This window comes from Lissotriton vulgaris, chromosome 3_1, assembly GCF_964263255.1.
Source record: "Lissotriton vulgaris chromosome 3_1, aLisVul1.2, whole genome shotgun sequence".
In the NCBI taxonomy this organism is placed as follows: domain Eukaryota; kingdom Metazoa; phylum Chordata; class Amphibia; order Caudata; family Salamandridae; genus Lissotriton; species Lissotriton vulgaris.
In genome coordinates, this window is record NC_141689.1 from 943,931,167 (window position 1) to 943,956,858 (window position 25,692).

Consider the following 25,692-nt stretch of genomic DNA (forward strand, 5'->3'; position numbering starts at 1 on the left):
TTATACATTCCAGTTCGTAAAACAAAATGCACTGCAGCATCTGCCAATTTGTGGCGTGGAAATAATCCAGCAGCAGGGTTGGTTTTCATAAACTCATTGTTTATAAGACCATAATTCGCAGAAAGTATGCAATGGCAGTGAATACGCTCCCATAATTTACAATAACCACATCATCCCCACTAATTATGCAGGTGAACCAATGGAAAGCACAAGTGGGATCTTTTGCACACTTTTATAAACAATTAATCGAGTAAATGTAACAAGGCCCACCATTAACGCGGTGAGATTTTCGTGATGTCTTCACTGCTTTGCATCTACTTTAGAGTGTTCAGTTTGTTTTTGGGTTGGTACCTATGCCATTTTTAGGGTAGTCACTTATCATATGTATACGTACAATTAGACTAAATGGTGCTGGTTTAAATAGTGGTTATCCTACAGTCAAGCACACCCAACCCGTTTTGGACACTTTTGCTTCTCTGAGACTTTGTGGTTTCGTCTCGTTGGACAATAATCCATCCATCCATTATCGTTGTCTATGCACCAACTCATCCATCTCAAATCAATCATCCATCCATTCATTTATCCATCCATCATTTGTCGAAACCTGTATTCTAGTTATATTATAACTTAATATTTTACTTTAACAAATCTGCTCTGTCTTGTAGTTTGTGCGCGGTCTAGTTTCTTTGTATGCATGTGGTTGTGTGTATGATTGTGTTTCTTGTGCTACATGCGGATGGCTTGTGTACATAAACAGTTTGTGATTACATGCGTGATTTCTGTACATAAGGATACTTTATTCGTCTGTGTGCTCTTTAGATGTATGTTGCTGTGTTCTTTTGAACTGTACGTGTGCATGTCTGATTTACGACGCTTGTGCATAGTAGGTTCATGTGCATATGTACGGTTTGTTAGCATATGGTCGTTTGTGTCGATGGTTTGTGTGCATGCACTGATGTGTGCTTCATCTCAAAACGTTTGTGTATGTGACTTGTTTTTGGGCATCTAGTTGGTTCTCTGTATGCGAGTGGTTTGGGCATGTAAATGGTTGTTGTGCCAGCGGGTGGTTTGTGTGCCTTTGTAGGATTTGTGTGAAGATGGGGTGATGTGCGAGCATTATTTGTGAAGATGGGGTGTGCTTGTTTAGTTGGTATATGGGCGATTTGCATAGCATACCGGGCTTTGTTGTGCATGTTGATTGATTGTGTGCACGTGGTAGCTTTGTTGACATGTGGAGGGTTTGTAGGCATGTGGAAGTTTTGTTGGATGTATGTTACTTGTTCAACATAAATATGTCCATGGTTCTGAATATTGCAGTAATTGTGGTTACACACGGGGCACTGAGTCCCTAGATTATACGTGGGTCTCGGAAGTCTCTGTTCCTTTAAAGTTAGTAAAATACGTACTAGCACCGGTACGGATGATCTACGCTTGCCAGCTGATGCGCAGCAGGAGCAACATTTTACTTTACCACACGTCCAGGGAGCGTGATACCTGACAGTAGCCCAGAGTGAATATCCCACTACCTTTGGACATTTATATATTGTCATTTTGTTGTAACTAACTGATTTCCCTTTAACATAAGACTTCCCGATGGATTTCCTCAGCCGCATTTAATCCTACAGACTCCCACATCACGTAAATTAATATAGATATTTGCAAAACAGGGACACGAGAATAAGAAGGTGGCTTTTTGTATCCTGCTCAGACTAATTCCAATTCATTGGAATGACTGCCGCCTAGTTCTTAATCTTGCCATCTAATAACTATGTTTCCCTTGTCTTCATTGCTTGCTTTTGCTTTTTTTCTTTGTCACTGTAAGTTCAAAATCTTCTTCTTAGGGAGGTTTCAGGGCTCACTAAAAAAGCACCTTGACAGTGATTAATGTCAGACAGTTTGTTGGCAGAGTGGAGGGGAGCATCGTCTCCCCCTTTCCCACCCAAGCCTGTTGCACATCTGAGAAGGGTGGGGAATGGGCACTCGAATGCACGCTCTTTGTTTCCTTTCATTGTCATGTAGTTAGTGTTTGCTCCAGATTTCTACTTTTGCTGTTTTAGGGCGCTTTAAGACTGACACACATTTATAAATACATAAAGTAGTCTTTCAGCAGCACTCCTTTACATACTCTTACATCCATCCCAGAATGTCCAACTTCCTTCTGTCAGAAGTGCAATTAGGACAGACTCCTTTCAATTTGCACTTAGCATATATGAATATACAATTTTTCCCAGTTTAGATGTATTGAGGCCAATTCACAAAGGCATAAAAGAGCACGTGAAAGAGTACTGCAGGGGGAGTTACTTTTTGATTCAAAATTCCTACGACTCTTTTCCTTGAATTTTTTTCTGGCAAAATTCATGTTATTTGCAATTCCTGAACCTGTATATAGCTGCATGTTGATATTTATTTCTGCCTCATGAGCATGGGAGCTTTCATTTATGCATTAGGGGTGCACGGTATGACTTGTCCATTAGAGACAACTGTAGGACGTTATAGACTCCACTCCTGCACATGGGTCTGCTCGGGTGATCACATCTTTCAGAGGTCAGGAACTGGCAGCCCACTCTTGTCCCCATGATACAAAAAAAGTACAAAAAAAACCACAGTGCAGTGTGGCTGACCACCTTGTCTTGAGATTGTATGTAACACACAAACATGAGCTGCCTTTATTTATTTCTAACTTTTTACAATTCAGACAAGCAAAGCTCACCCTTAGAGCTGGTTCAGCTACATGGGCCCGACACTAGCCTTACTTCAGGCCTCTCTTTGGACAATCCTCGAACTTTATTCTGTGATGCTGCATTACACATACTTTACAGTCCCAAGAACTTACCTGGGGTGGTTCTAAAGCTTACACATCTCCCTTTCAGCACTAGAGAGTACTTGCTATGCTTTAAATAGACTTTCTGAGCTTTAAACCGCTCTTCGCTTCATCTGCACAGTGCATGTAAACATTCTGTGGTTTTGCGTGTTGTGGCGTTGTTTAGGAGCTGGTTAGCATTTGGTTTTCCTTTTGTGCTCCTTCAAAGTCGACCAAGAAGCCGTGAAAGCTTTTTTTTCTCAAACCTCCAAAGCCCAATCCCTGAGCACGGTTGTAGGTACTTTCTCTTATTGGAGCAGGAATAATGATTTGGCAATGTGAACCAGACGCTGTGCCCACTAATGCACTCCTGATGAATTTTATAAGACGATATGTTTTAAATTGTAGTATAAAAAAGTTAGTATTTGTGTGTAACTCATATGGGCTAATGGAATTATTTTTTTCGCACCACGAACGGCAATCTGTACCACATCTTAGGTGCTTTACATTTTTTATATAACGTGAACAGAGACATTTTTTGTGTGTGTGTGGAGTGGGAGGGGATGGTAGAGACTTGCATAATAAAGCAAACTTCAGTGAGGTCAGAAAGACAGGATTTGAACCAGACTCAAAGCTCCTGATCACATATCAACCCAGTAGTCTACACATCCTCTTAATTTAGTTTGTTCTAGATTATCTGGCTAGACTTACCAGGCGAGCCAGTGACAAACAGATATCAATTTTGTCTGTGAGACTGTGTTTCATGCATTCTCGGAATGGCCAGTTTTGACTAAATAATGAGCAAAGAAAATCCAGGATGGGTAGGCACTAAGATTTATTGACCAAACACCCCACCCACCCCTAACACACGTAAATAGAAAGCATCACAGAACCTTTGCACCGGTGCACACCAGGACAACCCATTATACTGTGCACCTCCGCACACCCTTCCACAAAAAATAGGTTTTTGTGCCTTAGCAAATTAAGAAAATGGGTTGTGGGACCACCGTTAAACGCACCAAACCTTACAGCCCCTGTGGTTGGGCTGAGGGAGGCAGTTCCAGCAACCCTCCCCCGCTCTCCCCCCAACCGAAGGCCTAATAGTATCTGTGCAATCGGTCTTGCATTACTAAATGTTTGAGCTATTGGTGTTGCATTATTATTAGCAATGCCAATAGCTCAAACTATAATAATGTGAAACCTATTGCATTGCAAATGCTTATTTGACAAGGAGACAATAAGGAGACCAGCGGCTGAAGATGTCAGGTTATTAAAAGGGACGTTTTTATGGAACATGTCCTTCAGATAAGTGAGGCCCTGGTTTGAAATAACTCAATAGAAAAGAGTGAGCCACATTGCAGATTTTTAAAATTAGTTTGAAAAGAAGGAAGAGTGACTGCCTGGGATCTCTTGAGGAAAGATTGGACTCTGTCAAGGACATGGCTTCCCACGCCTGCCTTCATATGCCTATGAAGCAGAGTAGGATGGGAAACAGTGCTGAATGCAGCCAATAGAGCTAGGAGAATGAGAATGTCAGAATTCCTAGAGTCAATGCAGAGTCGACTCTCATTCAAGACTATAACTAAAAGGGTGGGAAACAGTGCTGAATGCAGCCAATAGAGCTAGGAGAATGAGAATGGCAGGATTCCTAGAGTCAATGCAGAGTCGACTCTCATTCAAGACTATAACTAAAACTTACTCCGCGCTGAAGGCAGAACAAGAATAACAGTTTGATAAGTGTTGTAATAGAAGATTTCAAGTGGGAGGACAGTTTGATTTAATACATAAACAACTTCTGGAAACACAAAAGTAAAAAATCAAAAACTGTTGCAAACCCACCTTTTCCGAAAATCCTTTTTCGATTTGGCTTTAATGCTGAGTTTACAGAGTTTGTGACAAATGTACTGTAGATGTAGCAAGAAAAGTGTCCAAAACAGGAATACAAACATGCTGAAAATGGGATTGGGATTTGGTGATAAACATTTTTTTTAACAATCAGAAGTCAGAATTATTTTGTATGTACGCCTATCCGAATGTCACTGTTTTGGGCACTTACTCCTTTCTCAGGTTTACTGTACATTTTGTGTTTCACGAAGTACCAAGTCTGACTGCAATTGTATCAATGGTGTATGAATCATACAACAAACTGTATAATACCGGTTGCTGGCTGACATATCATTTGTAATGTTCTCTTTTAAACTGGGAGGGCTTGTATAAGAGTTGCTCCCCAATATAGTATTTTCAAGGAGGACTGCATTTTGACACTTAAGATAGTGGTCAAAGCACATGTTGTGGAGAATAAGTGTTACAAGTAAGTAACTTGCTCTTGGCAACCCCCTTCCCCTCAATGGGCTGAATAATGGTGAGGCTCTGTATTTTCATACAGTAAATGAATTACAGCTTAAGGAAATCGTCAGAGGAGACATGCGTAGTGTGTTTTCAACAAATGTAATTTTCACTTGTGATGGGTCGCAGGGATGCTCCAGCAAAGAAAGTGTTCCAGCATTGCCACTTTTGTCAGGGCCTCTTGCTATTTCATCTCTTGCATAAATAGAGTTGTCATACATTTTCAAATAGATGGCCACTAAATTGAATGTTATAAAGGATATCTCTTCTCCAATTTTCACTCTCTCAGGTTGTTTGATCATTCCACGGAGGGCTTCAAGAACTGGGAGTTCATGACCACTCACTGCTGGGGCGAGAAAGCATCCGGCGACTGGATCTTGGAAGTTTATGATACCCCGTCACAGCTGCGAAATGTCAAGACTCCTGGTATGGGTATAAACCATGTCATTTGAGCTTCGTAGATTTGCAAACTGACTTAGGGCCTTTAATTAGAGTTTGGTGGATCAGATACTCTGTGACTAATTTGTCAGATGTCCCAGCGGCTGTCTACAAGTTCATTATATACCTGTAATACGGTGGAAAGGCTATCCGTCACGTTTGGGCAGAATATCCCACTATACATAAGGCCATTGCTTTTCTCCTTGCTTGTGTTACAGTAGTGCAATACTAGGTGACTGATAGAGCACCATCAACATAGGAACCTCCAATTGTACCATAATGCAGAAAGGACATCACATCAAGTGCTTCTTCCAGGGTGTGCGGGGAGATAAAACGGCACTGTGCCTAGGATATATTAAAACTCGGCATTGATGCAGCTCCCTTCTCAACAATACATCTCTCCTTATAGAGAAAGATTGAGCAGAACCAACACAATACCCTGCATAGACAATATCTGCCTCTATTGTGCTTAACTCTCTCATGCCATCACACTTATGAGGATGTGAAAATGACATATGAGATTGAGGTGCTGGTAAACTTGTTAAATAATTAAAAACGGTGAACAGGAGTTTTGGCGTTTTTGCTAATGTTTGATTTGTTGGGTTGTTGCATTAGGGAGCAGGTTTCAATAGTTAATTAAATATAGCTATCATGGTAGACTACTACGTGACAAGATGAGAGGGCAGAGGGCGCAGTGTCTTCTTAGCTCACAGGATGGAGTGACGTGCGTTCTTTCAGGTTCTTGCTGTACATTTTTTTCGTTTTGGTCTAGGGCTGTCTGTGAGGGACATTGCAGCTTCAAAGCATTATTAGTGGCTGCAGGTATTTGCCGGGCCTGCAGCACCCGTTTTAGCTGACCTCGTTCCTTGAAAGAATGACAACAATGCAGCCGACACACTGCCCAAGGGGCCCTGCGATCCACCTCATCTCCCACACAATGCACACTCAGGATAGGACTTGTCATCTCGTCGATGAGTGGAATTTTGGGATTCCAGGAAAAAAATACAGCATTTAGCGTCTGAAAAAAAGATGGTTTCTGAAATGATATACTGTTTTCTCTTCCTGACTCATGAGGAAGAGACTGTGCCTCTGTGGACAGCCTGCCATGTCACGTGTTGAACCCTTCCGCTTCTTCGGTTGTGCTGACATAATTCAAGGAGTGAAAAGAGCACCCTCTCTGCCGCAGTGACTACTTAACAGGACAGAGTGTGAATTACTTGGGAATCTGGCCATTTTCGTGTCTGTCCCAGGAACCTTTGCATCTGGCATCGACTTCAGAGGGCAAAGTGCTCTTGTGTTTTTAAAGAATGTGGTGTATTGTATTTTATTAACTTTGTACCTCTCGGGATAAGCGATTCATTTACTAGAAGCTGAATTTCAGGATACCAGCGTGTTCACTAAGAGAAAAATATTTAGCTAAATCTTATGAAAAATATTATTAGTCCGGTCCTCCATTGGCAGATTAAATAGTGAAACTTCAGACCAGAAGACATAGTGCATCGTTCCCTGATAATAATGTATTAGTATACCGCTTCCTTTACTAAACATTAGGCTTTTATCTAACTAATCTTTGAGTTGTGCACCAGTAGCATGGCATCATGGGCCAGATGTAGGTCGCCAATTAAATCGGCCGTTACCGACCGGTAATTGGTTTTTGAGATGTAGGGGGCCTGAATTTTACCGAATCTGTAAATTTACCAAATCGGTAAATTTACAGATTTGGTAAAATACCGACTCGGTATATTTACCAAATCGGTAATTCCAGATGTAGGTGGCACTTAAAATAGTGCCACAGGCCCTTAAGAATTCGTTATTTACCATGAAATACTATCTCATGATAAATAACGAATTCCTGTGTACATGCACATCTGTGCATGTACACCTGTGCCACACATACATGCCCTAAGGGCATGTATGTGTGTCACGTTGCACACAAGCCAGAATCAGGGGAGCAACAGTGTGTCAAAGTGACACCCTGTCCCCCTTGTAAATGCGGTAATTTTACCGAATCGGTATTTACCGATTCGGTAATTGATTCGGTAAATATACCTACATCCTGATTGCCAGTTCTTAAATACCGAATCGGTATGATTCGGTATTTAAGAATTGGTAATCGGGATTACCTACATCTGACCCCATGTATTTTGCTTCCTCACTAGAAGTGAAAATTGCGAAACTTGATTAACATCCTTGTTATAAATCTTGCATATTTGTTCTCGATCTCTAAAATTAGCCAATTATCATTTGATGGCACTGTGTGCTATACTAACTCACTTTACGGAAGCATTGACATAATCAATAAATATGGCCATCTTCTTATGGGCATCACTGTTGCAAAATACAACGTACTGTATTTGGTGCCACAGTTTGAAGGTCATGCAGATTTGATGACCTTCTGAAGGAACTCTGCCTTAAGCCTTGTTCCTCTATATATGGTCACAAAACTCCTTGGTGACTTGCGATATCCTCAGAATGCATGGCAGGAGGTACTCTATCACATATATAAATCTCAGGAGCTTGCAATCCCTGTATACAAGCCTGTCCCTAATTTTCTTATTACAGGAACATGTGACTTCTCTACTCACCTGTAATAATGAAATGACTTGGATGCTCAACTGTAATAAGTGATTATAGTTGAGTTACGATGTCATAATGCCTCCTGCCAGAAGGCAAGCGGAAAGGCAGGTCACAGAGCATAGCTACATTTGCAGCTTAAGCATTTCAACAAAATCTGACTTTTCATTTTTATCTGCTTTTTTAAAACTAACATTGAGTAGAAAGACTATAATTACACCAACATTTTTATTTTTTGGAACACCAAACATCATCACAGGACAAATAGAATATCCCTGCCTTTTTCTACACATTTTGAGTCTTTGCATTGTAATGTAATTACATTAAACAAATTCTAATATCTTAATCCAACAAAATACAAACTGCTGTTGGATGTGTTTAACCTTCGCACAACATGTTCCTTTTATTCTAGATGTCTGTATCAACGTTTATAGGAAAGAGCAAGAGACCAAGGATTTAAGCAATTTCTGGGGCAGGGTGATGTTGTGACTGAATTTTAAGGAATAACATAACCTCTGCCATACATTTAAAAGTACAGCAGTCACTCTGAGTTCCATGACCTTTTAAAGGAACTTGACCTTTGGCTTAATTCCTCTGCATGGTCTTTGATCCCCTCGGTGATGTGCAATATCCTTCTAATGTACAGCAAGGGATACTTGATCACATATTGTAGAGCTCATAGAAGCAAAGTACATGTATCTTAACTAAATGCTGAAGTAGATATGCAAAGGATGGAGGTGGTACAAGCTAGGACTTCTAGAAGGTTTTTGCTGCTAATAATACCAGGGGATACCTCAATGGTTGTGTGCAGCATTTTTGCTAGCTTGGCTTCAAAACTATTTTTTTAATTATATAGTTTCGTTGATGACAACTTATGTGACAGAAATAGCCAAAAGAGCATGTCAGTTTTTCAATTTCTTAACATTGTTCCTACAACATAACAGCTGATATAAACACAGAAGACCCCTACGAAACTAATTTTAGCAATGCTGTTATTGCATTTAATGCACGATTTAAATATAGACCCATTTATGGAGTGGCTACAAATGAGAACTTGTATGCAGATGTAAAATAATAGTTAAAGTGAATATTGGTTTATTAATGTAGTTTACCCAAGTATGCCCGTTCCTCGCCTTCAACCGAAATTCTCCACCCTTTAGCCATGGTTAACACCAGATATTCATTTCAGGTTGTCATCTGCTTAGGTTTAGATCTGCACTAGATTGTAACCTTTGGCATTTCTGTTCACTCAAAGGCAAACTGAAAGAGTGGTCTCTTGTTCTCTATGGCACATCTATACAGCCCTACTCTTCACGAAATGATTTCCCCAAAGTGGAGCGAGTGCGCTCCAGCCCAGTGGAAGAGCCGTCCGATGACTACACCTTGGAGGAGTATGGAGGTGAGAAAAGTAATAATTTTTTGTCACTGTTCCTCTTTTAGTAGATTATGGCCTCTTTATGTTGATATATTATGTATATTGAATGCAATAAATATCCGGTGACCAAACCAGCAAAAGGGAATTTATTAATGTTCTCAGTGCTGTTTCGACAGCGTCTTTAGGAATCTCCTTTAATAGCATTATTGGGTATCATGGTCAATCTGTGTGGTATTGGTGGCGACAAGATAATGTTAGGAATAAGAACTGTGTTGGCTAAAAAAAAGCAATGCAGAATACTGGGAGTCAGCAACTGCACTAAGATGGAGGAACCAATTATTCTGGCCCGAGGATACCTGCATAAACTTAGGAATATCGAGGACAATGATGAAATTTTTTCAACATTTCGAATGCATAGACTGCTATCGGTACATGGGTAGGCAAGGTTACAAAATGCTTTCCTTTTAAGGTGACCAATTTTCAATTATGAGATTATATCAGATTCGATGTTTATCTATGCTCAAAAAAATCAATGAAGTTCTTAATAAAAAAAATAAAAAAATGCAGTAAGACTAGACTATGCTAGTCATACCCTATTGGTAAAGCTATATGATGATCCGTGCATTATTTCAAGAAATTATTGGCCAAAAGACCCCGATTTGCTCAATCAAGGATGTTTTGCAGTCAAATGCGTCTGTAATCTGTTTGCACCACCCCCCACGTCTATTAATGCATCATGTTTAGTGTGATTGAGGAGGTTGTTGCCCGTTGATCTTGAGCAGTTCATGCCAACATTTCCTTACAAGTACTTGACAAAGATGTCTAGGCAAATTTGTACTGTGTATACAAAACATAAGTGAAATTAGTGGTTTTTTTATACCTTTGTAGTTAAAAGAATTGAGACAATTAGGATCCTAAAAATGCATGTGTAAGCATTATTTCATGACAAATGCAACATGACAATATAATTTTCAAGCATACTGGCCTAGACTCAATGGCGGTGCATGCAGGTGCCAATGCTTTTTTCAAATGTGCAATTTGTGTATTCTCAACGGAGTCAAGCATTGGGTGTACCATTTACTGTAGATCATATTAAACACACCCCTTTACTCCTAGGGCATGTAATTTTGACCAAGTTTGTGGCTAGCCTCAAAAGATAAATCACTTGATTGCTTAAAGTTAGATGCAGCAAGGAGTATCCCTTGGATAACGTATGTTAAGGAAACGTTTTATGAAATGGGAATTGCAAAATATTTTGATTTACCTGAAAACAAGCTGGATATAAGCAAAAGAGTTCTAAAAATATTACTGATTAACCACAGTATACATGCAAGAAAGGTCTTGGAAATGCAAAACGTCTCTGTGAGACATGCATCCCTCATAACGCACATTGGTATTCAACCATACTTCACAGTGGTTTCCAACATTCAACACTGGTTTGTTCTACTTAGATTCCGTTTAAATATAGCACATTTATTAGTGGCATTCCCCACACTTTTTTCGTGGAAGGATACCTTATCTGTATGTCCCTTTGATGGATATTCCAAACAATGCACTCAACACTTCATATTTTTGTTGTTGTGGCTTTTAACTGTTCCTAGGAAATGCTTTATTAACCCATTTACAGAAAAAAAAACTGTATTTACCCAGTGCATACCTGCCATTCTTTCTTGCAACAATTACACTCTCATTCTATCTGTTTTTTAAAATTGCAAGCCAGAAAGATTAGACCTCATCATAAGTGTAATTTTTTATATGAATACCTGATTACATTTACTCGTAATTACAGCTTCTTACTGTTGTCTTGTCTGTTCATTTTGTTTGGCACGTCAGGAAACTGAGTTGCAATGGTAATTCAGGATTTGTGTATGTAATCCATTTGAAATGATTTTAATATCTTTATTTTTGTTTTTTTAATGGCTGTAAATATTTTATCTTTATGGCTCATGTTTTTATGAACCGAATAAAGTTATCTTTGACTTTAAAGCACGGTCCCTGAGCTTGAGAGTTTCAATGACCAATCTTCACATTGCTTTCAGGAAATGGTGAGCACATGTTTGCTTCTGGTCTCTCCTTACCCTTGTATCCTCGTGTAGCTTTGCGCATAACACGCTCCTGTTGAATGGTTCTCGTTAGACTTCAGGTTTTCCTGTTACTGGCTCATAATTTGGTTTACAAATTTCCAATCTTCAGCATTGCCTGCTGTTCCTTGCTCCAGGCGTTGTGCATTCCTTAAACACATATTTACTTACCTGAAGCTAACACAGCATTGGCTCTTGAGTTTTGCAATACAGTGACCGCTAGTAAGAAGCTGTTTTCTGTTTTGAATTAAGGTCCGTGTGATGCAGAATGCAGTGATGTAGGGTGCCATGGAGCTGGCCCACGCTTCTGCAACGACTGCCTTCACTTCTACTACAAAGCTAAAAACAACACAAGGTAAGATCTCGCACAGGGGCTGCAATGGTAAATGCTGCTTCGTTAATTTAATTTCACACCCTCATTTTGTAACACTCAACAACGGAATTGCTTGTTATTTCTTGGAGGAACCCTACAAAACTTGTGGAAGTACAGATGGTGGAGAGTATGTGCACGTTATGGTTTTATAATTTTTTTTTCAATAACAAAGTCAAATCAAATAGATTTGATTTGAACGTATTTACTCAGGGATTTAACCATCCCGTCATAAAAGAACATTCCCTTTGCCTCGTCACTAGATTCCTTCCTATCTAAATCACCTAACTTAGGGTTAATGCGCATGAGCGCAGTCCTGTGTCTTTTTGCTAGAAGGCCTGCATTGGCATTGCCCAAAAGCAAATGGCTCGTTGACACTACTCTCTCAATAAATTAATGTCTAAATCGATACTCTTTAACCCCTTGATGGCTGATGACGAACCCCAGCCGTCATGCACTACGGTGCTCGTGTGCTGATGACGGCTGGGGTTCGTCAGGGCCCGCCCCTGTTCGTTTGTTTACCGCACAGCGGCGGAAACGGGCCAGCAGCGAAGGGGTTAAATAGGCATCCTCTATGGAATCGAAAATTCTCACCAGTGGAACCAGGATATCCAGAACCCTGTTCTGGCTTTGTTTAAGTGACCTCTTTATTTATTTAATTATTTTATTTTCAAAGTTTTATATAGCGCGGACAAGATCTTTGCAGATATCAGAGCGCTTTACAGTAAACACGGGGTAACCCCTTTGGTTGGTTTCTTCCTATGTTAAAAAGATAAGTGATCAGTTTGGGACCTAGATTTTGGGTCATTTTCACCTATTCATCAATCATTGGACGAATGCATTCTGCCCTACTATTTCTCTTCTTTTTCTAAGGATCGTCTTATTCTGGCCTTAATATAGTTTGAAACATGGTTTAAAGTGTCTCCAACCTTTTCTGTACTGAGAGCTTCTTAAGTTCAATGAAACACATTGAAATTATACAACACTAATAATATTAGTAGCTCTCAATTTTGTTATATGTATAGTAATACAACCAAGCAAAAGCTTTCTAATTTAATAAGCTGGGCTGCACACAGGTGAGCTACTAAGAGGCAACTGGAGAGCTACAGCAGCTCACGAGCTACGTGTTGGACACCCCGGAACCAGTCCTTACTACTTTGGGCCTAATATCTTTAGGGTCAAATAACTTCTAACCCTATGGTTCTACTACTGTAGGTAATTCCATATTTTTATTAGTTTCGTCTTCTAGACCATCCTTCTAGTCCAAATGTAGGATATATCCATCCATACTGGACCTTTCTTCTGTCACTTCCACCACCTTTTTGGGTTCAAAATCAGTCTGTGTAAAACGGACGTTTTCATGTGCCGCTTTGGACATCAGGTCTTATTTAGCCGCTTTGGGCTCCTTTCTTACTGGATGTTCCAGCCATATGCTTTGTTTTCTTTACATACTTATCTCCTTGACCTCTATTCGGATCCTCCTCATCTACATTCCTAATTGACCTTTTTCTATTCAAAACCTGTTTCCCTGTCTCTTGGACAGCATCATGTATTTCCTTGCTTATTTTCTTTCTTATCAAGTCTTCTTGACTTGGCTCTGCAACACTTTTCTCAGTCACTTTTTTCCAAATATTTTTATATATTAATACTATTTCCTTTTCCTATTAATTCCTGTCACTCGCTATAAAAAAGCTTCTTACTCCCTTAAACTTTGTAGCAAACCGTTCCCCACAAAGAATGCTGTTCTAAAGTGTTATGTTGCCTTGGAAATGGTCCCTGCATGCCTAGATGAAAATGAAATAGAAAAAAGCCTTATTGCTCCAATCCTTACTTCAGAAAACTGCATGAATGCTGACCAGATGGTCATATGCGTATGCACAATGTAGGGAATAGGGTACTTGTTGCGGTACCCCCATCCATACTTTTCGCATGGTTTTCGATGCAACTTTGACTGAGGTGTAGGGGGTCCCTGCTGACCAAGTTCCCAGCACCAGTGTTTCCCTAAAACTGTACCACAATTGGCACACCTTTGCAAACCCTGTATGACCCTAGTAAAATGGTATCCCTGGTTCCTGGGGTACTGGGACTGAAGAAGATCCTCTAGGGCTGCAGTATAAATTGTGCCACCCTAGGGACCCTTCACCAAGACCTTAAAAACTGCCATTGTAGGCTGCGTGTTCTGGTGCAGCGGAAACCGAAGAGTCGACATTGCACCTTTGCCTGAGTGCCATGTCTGAAGACACTGCATGCAGTATAGGTAAGACACCCCTACTGTAGGCCTTTCAGCCCTAAGGCAGGGTGCACTGTACTACATGTGAGGCCCTACTGCATGATCAGGTATGTTCCTGTAGTGGGCAATTCGATTACTGCAAGTGCAAGTGAACAGGGCATTCAAGTGCTGGCCACTGATGAAAATGAGTTCCCCTGCTACATGATGGCTTCACTGAACATGGGAAGTTTGATATCAAACCTCTTGTCTTGATGAACCCACACTGATTCCAGTGTTGAATTAATTAATACATGCCCCCAGAGGGCACCTCAGAGATACCCCCTGAAAGAGTACCAACTGCCGGTGGGCTGACTGACTGGTTTGAGCCGACCTAACACGAATTCCCGATCCCCAAGGGTGAGGGCCTTCGCTCTTGGGAGGCTAGAAAACAGGACAGCTCTGGTAGGGGGTGTCATCCACCGCCTTCCCTGAGATGACCTGCAGATTAGCCTGCCAAGGCAACGGAGCCTCAAAGATGACCTTCCGCCTTTGGTATGCAACGCTGGTTTCTCTCCTAGGCGAGAATGCCAAACCCCTGTCCTGTTCTACTTATGGTGAGAGAACAGGCGGGAAAATTAGTTCGATTAGATGGTGTGCCTACATTCAACCAGCGCCAACCGTAGTGTGGGGGCTAGTAATGTGGACCCTTCTCTTCAGAATAGTCGATCTTGTCTTGAAGAGAATTAACCAATCAATGGTCAGGGTTATGCCCACTTCCCAATGGAAGTTGTCATATGAGGATGTAGTCACCCTAAAGGTAAGTAGCCCATTGGCCACTACCTTTCACTCCAGCTAACACCCCCAAATTCAGTACTTAGAGAGGCAGACCCTAATGACCTAAGATAAAAGAGGACACCGAAGAGCCACAAATGCAGTGAAGACTGAAGAGAGCACCTGACTTGGCCCCAGCCCCGCAGGCCTGTCTGCAGCCCTCGTCGAAAACTGCACCAAAGTTGACTCATCCTGCTGCTGTTGACTCCAGAAACTTTCTGAGGATTGCCTGCCTTCCGAAAAGACTCGAGACCTCCCATGAACAGCAGACCCGTTCTAAAGCAACTCCAGAGAAAAGACTCTGAGGCCTCCGGAACTGCCAAAACCCGACATCTGAAGCAACCACTGAACCTTGCATTTTATAAATTGGTGTGGATCACCTCCTTGAGCAGTGTTGTCATTTCTTAATAATTGTCTGTATTTTGCAAATGTCTTGCACTCCTCTGTGTTAAGCCTAAGTTTGCTCAACCACACTACTCCCTAATAGAGCCTTTTGGGATTGCATAGCCCGTGTCCACAAGTAAGGGATCCTCTGGACTCTTTACACTGTATATCAGATTGTTGATATATCGCATAAAGAGCCAGCTTCCTCCACACAGCTTCATAGCAAGGCCGACCACCTTCAAAACAAACATCGGATGTATCTGACGCCCCAGCTTCCACTTACATGGAAACCATGTCTGCCATGATTACTGCCAATCGCATGTGGCTAGCAAAGTGCGAGGTGCTTCAAACTGCTCTCCAGAAGTGCACACTCGTCAGTTTTCTTTGAAATAACGCTTCAAACTTTGAAATTGAGTAGTAAGTCTATATTACAAATTTAAACTGCTTAATAATGCTTAAAGCCTCGTTTGAATCGTAATGTATTACCAGCTTTTTAGCATTCACTGTAAAATACTAAGAAACGTTTCAATAAAAATAAACCATTTCTAAACAAATACTTTTACCCATAAATTGGGTATGAACCTAAAATCAAACCGTAGTCCCATATTTCATTAGTACAAATAAACCAACTAAATCCGTCAAATTAATCATATCCTACAAATAATACGTATATGTTCAGAAGCAGCAAATAAAAGATGAAAAATAGGAGGACAAGGAGTATTTATGGGACTGAGGATTCTAGATTCATTGGGATGTGTTAAAGTTCTTTTTTGGAAGCTTTTAAGAGTTGCTGCTCAGAAGAAGTGAATAAAAGTTTATGCACAATGCTAGCCTCCTGTCTTACCATAAAATCCATTCAAACTGAGCCTGCTTCAAACCTGCAGCCCTGCCATGCTGTCAGGAGAGCAGAGTTACAGGAGATTACTTGACATAACACGTTTTGGGGTGTACTCTGGGTGCTGATGGCGTGGTGGAGGGAGTTACAGAAAATTCTACAGAGCCTCTAAAGGACCTTCCTATTCATAAAGGGAGAGACAAAGAGAAAAGCATGTTTAGAAAAATTAGGAGTATATGTTTAGATAACAAGCATCCACCTGGTTGAACACGGGCGGGCTACTTCATTAGTACATTTATGTGTAAGGAATGGAATTAAAGGACAGTTCTAAAATGAGGGGCTAGCTTAGTACGTGGCAAACTAAGAAGCCTGTATTAAGAAAGCAGTCTTGCTGTCTAACAGGGTTAACATGACCTAGACATCAAATGTTGACTGAGCAACTTCGTTTGTCACTAGAAGACATTTCTTACATTAAGTTCATTGTAGTTGCTGCATATGGTTAAATGCTCCTTGGGATACAGAAGACATCTGAACAGAGATAAAATATAAGCTCTTAGTCATGGATTAAACATTTACAGAGGTGCAAAAAGTGTTCATAGGTAGTGTTAAGTACTGGTCAAGGCAGAATCCTTGATCCTCCTTTCTTCTCTTGTCAAAAGAGCTTTTTTCTTTCCTCTGCCTCTGTGGCTTCCTTTAGAGTTGGCCATTTCAATTACAAATAGGGAAGTATTAGAAACAGATACCAGATCCTCTGAATTAATATACCAACAAAGCTTCCAGGAGTAGTATAGTTAAGATACAGAAGTCTGAGAACAGCTAGTAAAAAAACATCTGATGAGACTTCGAGCAAAGGTGTGATGCACTGAATGTCTGGACTGCTTTCTTCATTTTGTATATAATATGGAAATAAACTCAGGTTTCACTTGGAAGCAAAAGGCGACACCTTGAATGTATATAGAAAAGAGTAAGGACAACTCCGATTACTTTTTCCAGTAGAGGACTAGCAGGCAGCATGATGCCGAAAACCACTTTCGTAAGGAGATTGAATAGTGTCAGTCTTTGAGGTCTGCCTGAAGCCTTTAGGTGCAGGCAACAAGCACTGCCAAAGCACTACACAATCCTAGTGGTGGGCATTCACACTCTGTCCCCCGAGGCACTGTGTGAAGATGAGCAGGCTAGAATGACGCGAGACCATGAAGATGGCACAGTGCTGCAGGTAAAAAACAAAAAATCTTGGGTGCAAATGGAGCACAACTTTGGAAATCTGAGACTCACATTCTAGCTAGTAAGGCCAGTTTCAGCGAGTGCTTATCCTTTTCAAAATGATTTGGCACAGCGAAAAATGGATTCAACTTACAAGTGGTTGTAATAATTATGGTTTATGATCATCTTAGTGCAAGATTTCAGATTACGTCTAAATTGGGGCGGAATATGGATGTGAAAAGGAGAGGGCTTGCAAAGGTCTTTGTATATTGAGGAAAAGGCAACATATATTTTGATATGCCATTTGTATTATCTAACTATTTCTTTCGGCTCTAAGTATATAATATGGGCACGTTCTCCATTCTTAACGCCACTTGGAGAATGCTGAAATTCAAATAACTGAAAATCAGAAAATTCCTTGTGTAGATTACCTAATTTGTAAATAAGAGCATGAGAATGTACTTGCTACTTTTTAAAGTAGAAGGACAGAATCTTAAGTAGAAGGTGCTATTTTTTGTTTCATGGAATATTTTTTAACCTATCTTCTTAAATGTCTTGTCTTATGTGAAAGTATGTTTGCATTTAAGCAGCAGTCTGTCAACCTCCTAAACCATTTAATACATTCATTAATGATTGCACAGTGGCTGAACATACTTTTACTTCTTTCGTCTTGAAGTAGTCAAGCTACTTATATTTATGTTTTGTTTTTCTTTGACCTATGTAGGATATGTGTCTCCGAATGTCCCCTCGGCCATTACAGTGCGGACAAAAAGCGCTGTAAAAAGTGCTCACCTAACTGTGATATGTGCGTTGGAAGCCGAAGTGACCAGTGCACAGACTGTAAATCAGGCTATTATCTGAACGAAGAAACAAACAGCTGCATTACTAACTGCCCAGATGGGTTTTACCTTGATGCCAGTAAGTATTTTGTAGCACATTTCTCCTTAAATAATGGCTTCAGAATATAAATGCATTCTTAGAAACTATGAACCTTTTCTTTTCTGAGTCCCACTGATACGTCTCCTTGAGCATCTCAAGCAAGGGATTCAATCATTAGAACATCATTTAAATCAATTATTTCTTGTGTCGCATCACACCTTGTTAAACGTTCCATCCAGCCGGGGCAACCCACAATCACGATTAATCTTGGTGTTCAAGAGCAAGCAATGAGGTGTAATCCAGAAACCATCCTAAATCAATGTGTGAGTCTCACATGCCAAGTTCACCCTTCCATCCCCTCTTTCTTGGATTACCCTTGATGGATCAGATTCTCCTACCATCTATAAGGGAAAACTGAGACCAGTTCAATAGAACAAGCAGAGTGACAATGTATCCAAATTCTTATTAATTGCTCAATTTATTATTTAATGCATCCAGTATGTATTCTCTTTTATGTAATTGTAATTCGACTCTTATACTGTAGGCAATTTAGTAATTAATTATTTTTAAACTTGTGGACTTCAATATTTTTTTCACTCTCTCAGTATTTACTTATACCTCATTAAAATATTGACTGATTATACTGTACAGACCAGCATTCAGTTTTACCTATATTTTGGAATGTTTAGCTTTTTATAAAAGAGTCATTGTGGCATACAAGTCATACGCCTCTAAGCAGTCTTCCTGGATCTCTATCGTTCCAGCCATAGCAATAGCCACAGGCGAGAGTCCTTTCTGTACACTCAATAATAAAATGGGGCCAGATTCCATCTATTGCTCAACTTAACGCTAGTGACGAGGCACTTTTCCCATCCATTTGTTATGAGTGGCCAGTGCAAACCAATATTTTTGCTGTTTGATAAGTGCCAAGCTCACATTTGCATAAAAACAATTGTCATCATGTGATCTGTCAATGCAAATGGCATCTCACATTACTTTGGTCCCTAAAGCAAACACTCTGCCACCAGTGCAAGGGATGTAATCTGGTCCATGAAGTTTTCTCCTGGTTGAGCTGGACATTATTCTACACCTGTTCCTCTGTTTTAAAGATGGTTTCATTAATCTTGGGTTACACCTTTCCCAGACAACTGTAGCTCTGAGTTCAGATACGTGCAATTTGTCAAAATAAAAAAAGGCAGTTACTGTGTCTGTCCACCATCAAAGGGATACTGGGTGTATGAAAAGGGGATGATATCCATTCATAAAGTGAAAGCTGTCATGAAGCACAGCTTCCACTATCTTAATGTGGGTATCCGGTAGAACAGACGGCAGTCGAGGGGACTGCTGCATGCTCCCTCCGATGTCCTTTTGTATCATGGTACTTTTTTTTCATTTCAGGGTCTGCCCCTTTAAAGGACACTAACTATAAAGTTGGTGTTGTGCAAATGCCGTAAAGAAGGTATGCTGTCTCTCGCAGGCCTCTGTCACTGAGTGTGCAGCCATTAGAAGGAATCGCCTTAAGGAATTTTGTCTCATTAATATACATGATGAAGTATTCCCACAATGAAGGCCATGACCTCTATCACAAATAAAAAATAGGAGGGTGTTTCATTGCTGTGCTGTACAAAAACAGCAACATCACTGGAACCCGATCCTAAGTATATCAGGTTTTTATTGTTGTTTGAGGGAGGTAATTTGAAGGCGGATCCATAATAAAGTTTGGTCAATAAAAATGTTACTTTTACAAACATTATACACATTATAGTAATTTTAGTTTAAGGTTGTGGATCATTGTTGAACAAGTCCTAAGATATGGTTTGTGTATGGAAAAGTGTCAATTCAATGCAAGACTAATATTGATCTAAAGCTCTTTTCTTTAAAAGGTAAGAACCTTTGCCGCAAATGCCTCGAGAATTGCAAGACGTGCACAGCAGCTCAGACCTGCACTGAATGTAGATACGGCCTGAGGTAAGGAGTTTTTAATTGCTCCACCCATTAAACAGTATTTGACACCTCAGCATATGGACAAATCCCTAAAAATAGTTACAGAATCAGATTTATGTTACCTGAACTAGAATGTATTACAAAGTATTGCACATATGCATACACACTCTAGCTCTATGTAGCCTCTCTTGCTTCATAAGTGTGTTTACTTGGCAAATATAATCAATAGGCGGCAGCAGGGAATCGCTTCTTAATTTTCTGAGTCTGGATCATCTCTCTTTTATTGCCCATAGACTTTATTTCATACATGCATTATCTACCAACTTCCTAAACACACCAAATCCTTCTTTGAGGACATTGACACCATCATGGATCAACCACAGACCTCTGCCTCAGTTAAACATGAATGACACACTTCTCACCCTGAGCACCTGAACATAAAGAACAATGAACTGTTCTTGCAGCTTCTTAGCCTACCCTGAGCCCATCCCACTCGGCTCATGCTCCTCCTCCTTCACCAAGCACTAACAGATGTAATGTTAGGTTATGTGTATTGGGCGAGCACACTATCACCTGGAGGGTATCCTGGCGTTCAGCAGGTGTGAACTTAGCCTCCCCTTGAGTGTGCGGGTGAGTTGGACTATTCGAAAAACCAGGTTTTCAGCTTCTTGCAGAACTCAAGTGAAGAGGAGGCTGTAATGTGAAGCGGTAGATCCTTCCATGCTTTAGGAGCGATGTACAAGAAGACCAATCTGGTTCTGAGTCTGCATGGGGTGTGTGCAAGGAGGAGTCTAACTGAGCAGAAGTGTCTGGAAAGTTTCTGAAAGGAGATGCAGCCATTTATGTGATGTGCGTGGTGCATGGGAGGTTGAGGGTGATTCTGGCTATTGAGTTCTGGATGGTTATTTGTTTGTTTATCCTTGTGTAAAGGAAGTTCCTGTAGTCCAGCTTGCTGGTGACGAGCACACATGTGTGAAAGTTTGGGCTGTTGCTTGGTAGTCAATAGAAGATTTTTCCTAACATCTCCAAGGTGAGGAAGGGGGGGTTGTGATGATTTGACTTGGGTGGTCATGTCCAGTTTGCAGTCGGTGATGATTGCGAGGATCTTGGCGTGGAAGCTAAGTTGTGGGTCCTAGTTCAGCCAGCACTAAGCGGAATCCCATGGTGAGTCTTATCGGTGTTGAGTTTGAGACAGTGGGTCTTCATCCAGCTGGTGATTCCGTTCAGTTGAATATGTTGGAGGTGTTGGGAGTCCTGTCCAAAAAGGAGAGTATGATTTCAGTGCTGTCAGCATAGGAGAAGTCGTTGGTGCTGTATGCATGGATGATGCTGGCTGACTGAACTTTCCGGGCTAAGAGACGAGCCTTACAGTATTCCACAGATTGTTGCGGGCGGTCAAGTAGGGGTCTACTTGACTAACTGCTTATGGCCTTCTGGTCAGAAAGGAGCAAATCCAGTGGAGAGCAGGACCTTGTATTCCAGTCTCGTGTATGCATTGGCTGAGGCCAGAGTGGGAGACTGCGGTGAATGTCCTGGATATTTGGAGGTGTATTTATAGAGCGCAACGTTCGCTCCGGAAGGAGCATCATGGCGCTACAAGACCTTGATACCAGATCACAGAGTGGTGTGGGGGGGGCTAGATTGAAGCTTTGGACCAGTCATCGGGAAGATTAAAAATCCAAGTTTTGAGGAGTTTCCTAAAAGGTTTCTCGAGCGTCTGAAGTCTGAGATGTCTTGGCATGCTGTTCCAGGCTCTAATAGCCAGGGCACTAAGAGTTTTACCGCCTTTAGATTTCAGGTTGAATTTGGTAGAGGTCATGAAGTTTTCTTGTGAGGATCGGAGGGAACGACTAGGGTTGTAGTGAGGAAAGCGTCTGGTGAGGTAAGAGGGACCTGATTTGTTAAATGCTCGGAATGCGACAGTGAGAATCTTGAAGAGTATTCTCTTGTGCAGGGGGAGCCAATGTAGGGTTTTCAGGGCTGCGGAAATAGAAGATGTACGTGGAAGTTTTAGAACAAGGCGGGCGGCGGTGTGTAAGACACTTTGGAGTTTTGACAGAGTGGATTTCTTGGTCCCTGCCAGAAGGCCATTACAATAGTCTACTCGTGAGAGGATGAGGGCCACTGTGACTGTCTTTCTGGAGTCGAGGGGGAGAAAGTCAAAGAATTTTCGCAAGGATTTGATTATGCCGAAGCATTTACCTGCTACGGAAGCGGCGTGGAGATCGAATAAGAGGTCAGAATCAAAAAGGACTCCGAGGTTTCTGGCCGAGGTAACCGTCTGAGGGGGAGCTACAGAGTTGTCAGGCCACCACAAGGCAGGGCAAAAAGAGGCATTTTTTCCAATGGGGAGGATCTCGGTTTTATTTGAGTTACAGCGGAGGTGGTTGGCGTCCATCCATTGGAAAACTGCCGTTAGGCAGTGTTTGAGATTGAGCTCTGCCTTGTTGGAATTGTCATCAAGGGGGATGATAAGCTGGGTATCATCGGCATAGGAAGTTACGGTTATGCCGAAAGATTCTATCAGGGTGAGAAGAGGGATAAGATAAATGTTGAAGAGGAGGGGGCTTAAGATAGACCCCTGGGGGACTCCGGAGGATACCTTTTTCTCGCTTGATTGGAAGGAACCAAGGGTGATGGTTTGGGACCTATCGCTGAGAAAAGATTTAATCCATGATAGGGCTGAGTTGGAGATACCGATATCAATAAGTCTGTTGATCAGGATGGAGTGGGAAATGGTATCGAAAGCTGCCGTGAGGTCAAGAAGGATCAAGATCGCCTTCTTCCTTTGATCTTGTACGGTTTTAATGGTGTCGGTCAGCTCGATTAGGGCGGTTTCCGTAGAATGTTTGGGCCGGAAACCAGATTGCTGGGGATGGAGTAAGTTGTGGGTTTCCAGAAAGGTCTTTTGCTCTTTGTGGACTAGCTGTTCTGTTATTTTACCCAAAGCGGGTAGCAGGGTGATAGGGCGGAGGTTGGTCAAGTCCGTTGGGGATTTGTTCGCCTTTTTCATAAGTGGCTTAACCACGCCTTTCTTCCATGAGAGAGGAACAGAGCCGGTACTAAGGGATAAGTTGATTATTTCATTGACAATAGGGTTGACTTCGTTGATGATGAGGTGGAGAATCTTTGGGGGACAGGGGTCAGCGGGGGAGCCCGATTTGCAGGAAAGGATCGCTTCTCTGGTCTGCGCCAGGGTCACTGGAGTGAAATTTTTGAGGCTGTTAGTGGCCAGGCATGGTTGGTCTGGTTCGAGGGTATTGTGTATTGGAGGGGGAGGGGGAAAGTTTTTTTAAATGGAGGTAATTTTATCGTCAAAGTAATCCGAGATCTTGTCACATAGCTCTTGTGATGGGGGATTTCGGGTTGAAGAGCTTTGGGATTGGTGAAGGTTCTTACTATTGAAAACAAAGTTTTTTGTTTTTGGCTGGCCTCTTTAATGGCATTTACGTAATAGGTTCTTTTGGCCGATTTGATGGTGGAGAGGTAGCTTTTCCTCTGCAGTATATAGGAGCTTCGGTCGCTATTATCGTAGGTTCTTCGCCATTTCCGTTCTGCTTTCCTGCAGAGCAGATGTGCGGAGGCTAAGTCGGGGGTGTACCAGGGAGCTTTGATTTTAGTTTTCTTCAAAGTACTGACCTGGTGATTGGATGGGCATCGTTTGGCAATTTCTTGTGCGAGCCAGTTGTCAAGGTGGACTGCATCTCTGTCGATGTTGCCGGATAGAGATGGTGCACTGGTTGGGGAAAAGGGATGGAGGGTTAGATTTTTCTGGACCGTTTTCCAATTGGTAGAGTGAGAATGGGGAAGAGTTTGTTTATGGTTGGTAGGAGGGAGGCAGCTGGAGATATGGAAGGGGATCAGGCAATGATCAGTCCAGATCTGGGGTAGGGGGGATAGGGTAGTGATGGAGGGGAAATTGGAACAAACACCGTCCAAGGTGTGACCAAGGGAGTGAGTAGGTAGCTGGACGCTTTGTTGTAGGTTGAAAATTTCAAGTGTCTGCAAGAAGTTGCTAGTTTGGGAGTCGGCGTCAGTCTCGAGGTGCAGGTTGAAATCTCCCAGTAGGGTAAAGTGGGGGTAGTGAGGTTCCGTGACAATTGTAAGTGGTGTTTTCGACTCACACGAATATGGTCGAGTCTAGTATCTATGAACCGCAAATGACGAGTTTAGCAAGTGTGCGCAGTTTCGCTGTGCTAACTTAAACCGTTCGTTTGTTATGTGGGTTTGTCATCTGTACCCACGGGTTCCATCTTAGATACGGCATCCATTTTGTCTCTTGCCCTCAAGTAGCCAGCGAACGGACGCTGTCCGCTTCGCGACCCTGGGACTCCCAAGATATTTGCGGAAGACACATGTTCTTTGAAAGTGTCTTTATGACGAGGGGGATGCTACTGTAAGGCAGATGGCGCCGCTCGAGGCTCATCTTGCCGCACGGGCTTATTGTCTCAGCCGTGCATCTCATTAGGCACGTCCCTTTGATGTCTGTATCTCGTGCTTCTCGACACTCCCCTTTTACACCCTTTCCGATCTCCCCACTGTTTCCGTCTTCCTCTGCACCTGTCTTCGTTCCTGTTTCGATCTACTTTACTGCTGATTGGAATTTGCTAATGGTGGGAAGATGGGTTTTTACAGTTGGGAACCGCCAAATGTTTCCGCACTTATGTTCCGGATCTTGTGTGTTTCAAAGTGATCTAAGCGACCCCTCTGAGAGCGACTTGTGGGAACCAGGTTGTAAACTATTGTGTATCATGTTATCCTATGGGTAGAAACTGTATAAAAGGAGCGATCCACAAATACAATTTGAAGCAGTCTCCCCGAACTACACTCGATGTACTTCTTGTGACTTCTGTGTTCCCTGCAGTAAATAAACCTTGACTCTTTGACGCCGAAGGAAGTGTCCCGTGTCTCTGTGATTTGTACGCCGGAGCAGGTTACCCACGAAGGTTTCAGGTGTTGTGCCCTGGCACCGCTGGGTCCAAAGAACCCAGTCCTTCAGTTGGCGCCCAACGTGGGGCTGCATCAGTGGTACCGGTCCAAGCCTGACGATCGTGAGGAACTTCGTGTGAAATCTCCGAGGGAAGGTGCACCCCGCTTCATCGATCCTGTTGTCGAAATAAGTGGCCCGAAGACTTTTCCCGCGAAGATTCCCGCCTCCTAACGGCTGCGACGGACTGCTACCCTGACTGTAGACCTGTTTTGGCGCCTGGCGTAGACCTTGGTATAGCGAGACGATTGACGGGCCTTCCTGAGGACGCCATTGATCTTTGAGTTAAGTATTTGTGGGTCGCTCCCAGAGTTTTTTGTTGTAGACACTTTAGCGAGTGTTTTTGTTGTAGACACTTTAGCGGGTGTCTTTGTTGTACACGCTGTGTGAGTGTTTTTGTCGGTGACACTTTGCTAGCGTACTTTGTTGTTGTTGT

General features: G+C 41.9%; 1 protein-coding gene across 2 annotated transcripts in view; it reads left to right on the forward strand.

Annotated features, from left to right (window-relative positions):
- Positions 1-25,692, forward strand: part of PCSK5 (proprotein convertase subtilisin/kexin type 5) — a 1,065,339-nt gene that overhangs the window by 998,811 nt on the left and 40,836 nt on the right. For both annotated transcript variants that reach the window (XM_086961287.1, XM_086961288.1), the window contains exons 13-17: positions 5,436-5,572; positions 9,414-9,557; positions 11,867-11,969; positions 18,171-18,364; positions 20,209-20,293. In XM_086961287.1, the coding sequence (XP_086817413.1) occupies positions 5,436-5,572; positions 9,414-9,557; positions 11,867-11,969; positions 18,171-18,364; positions 20,209-20,293 (663 nt within the window). The remainder of the gene's footprint in view (positions 1-5,435; positions 5,573-9,413; positions 9,558-11,866; positions 11,970-18,170; positions 18,365-20,208; positions 20,294-25,692) is intronic.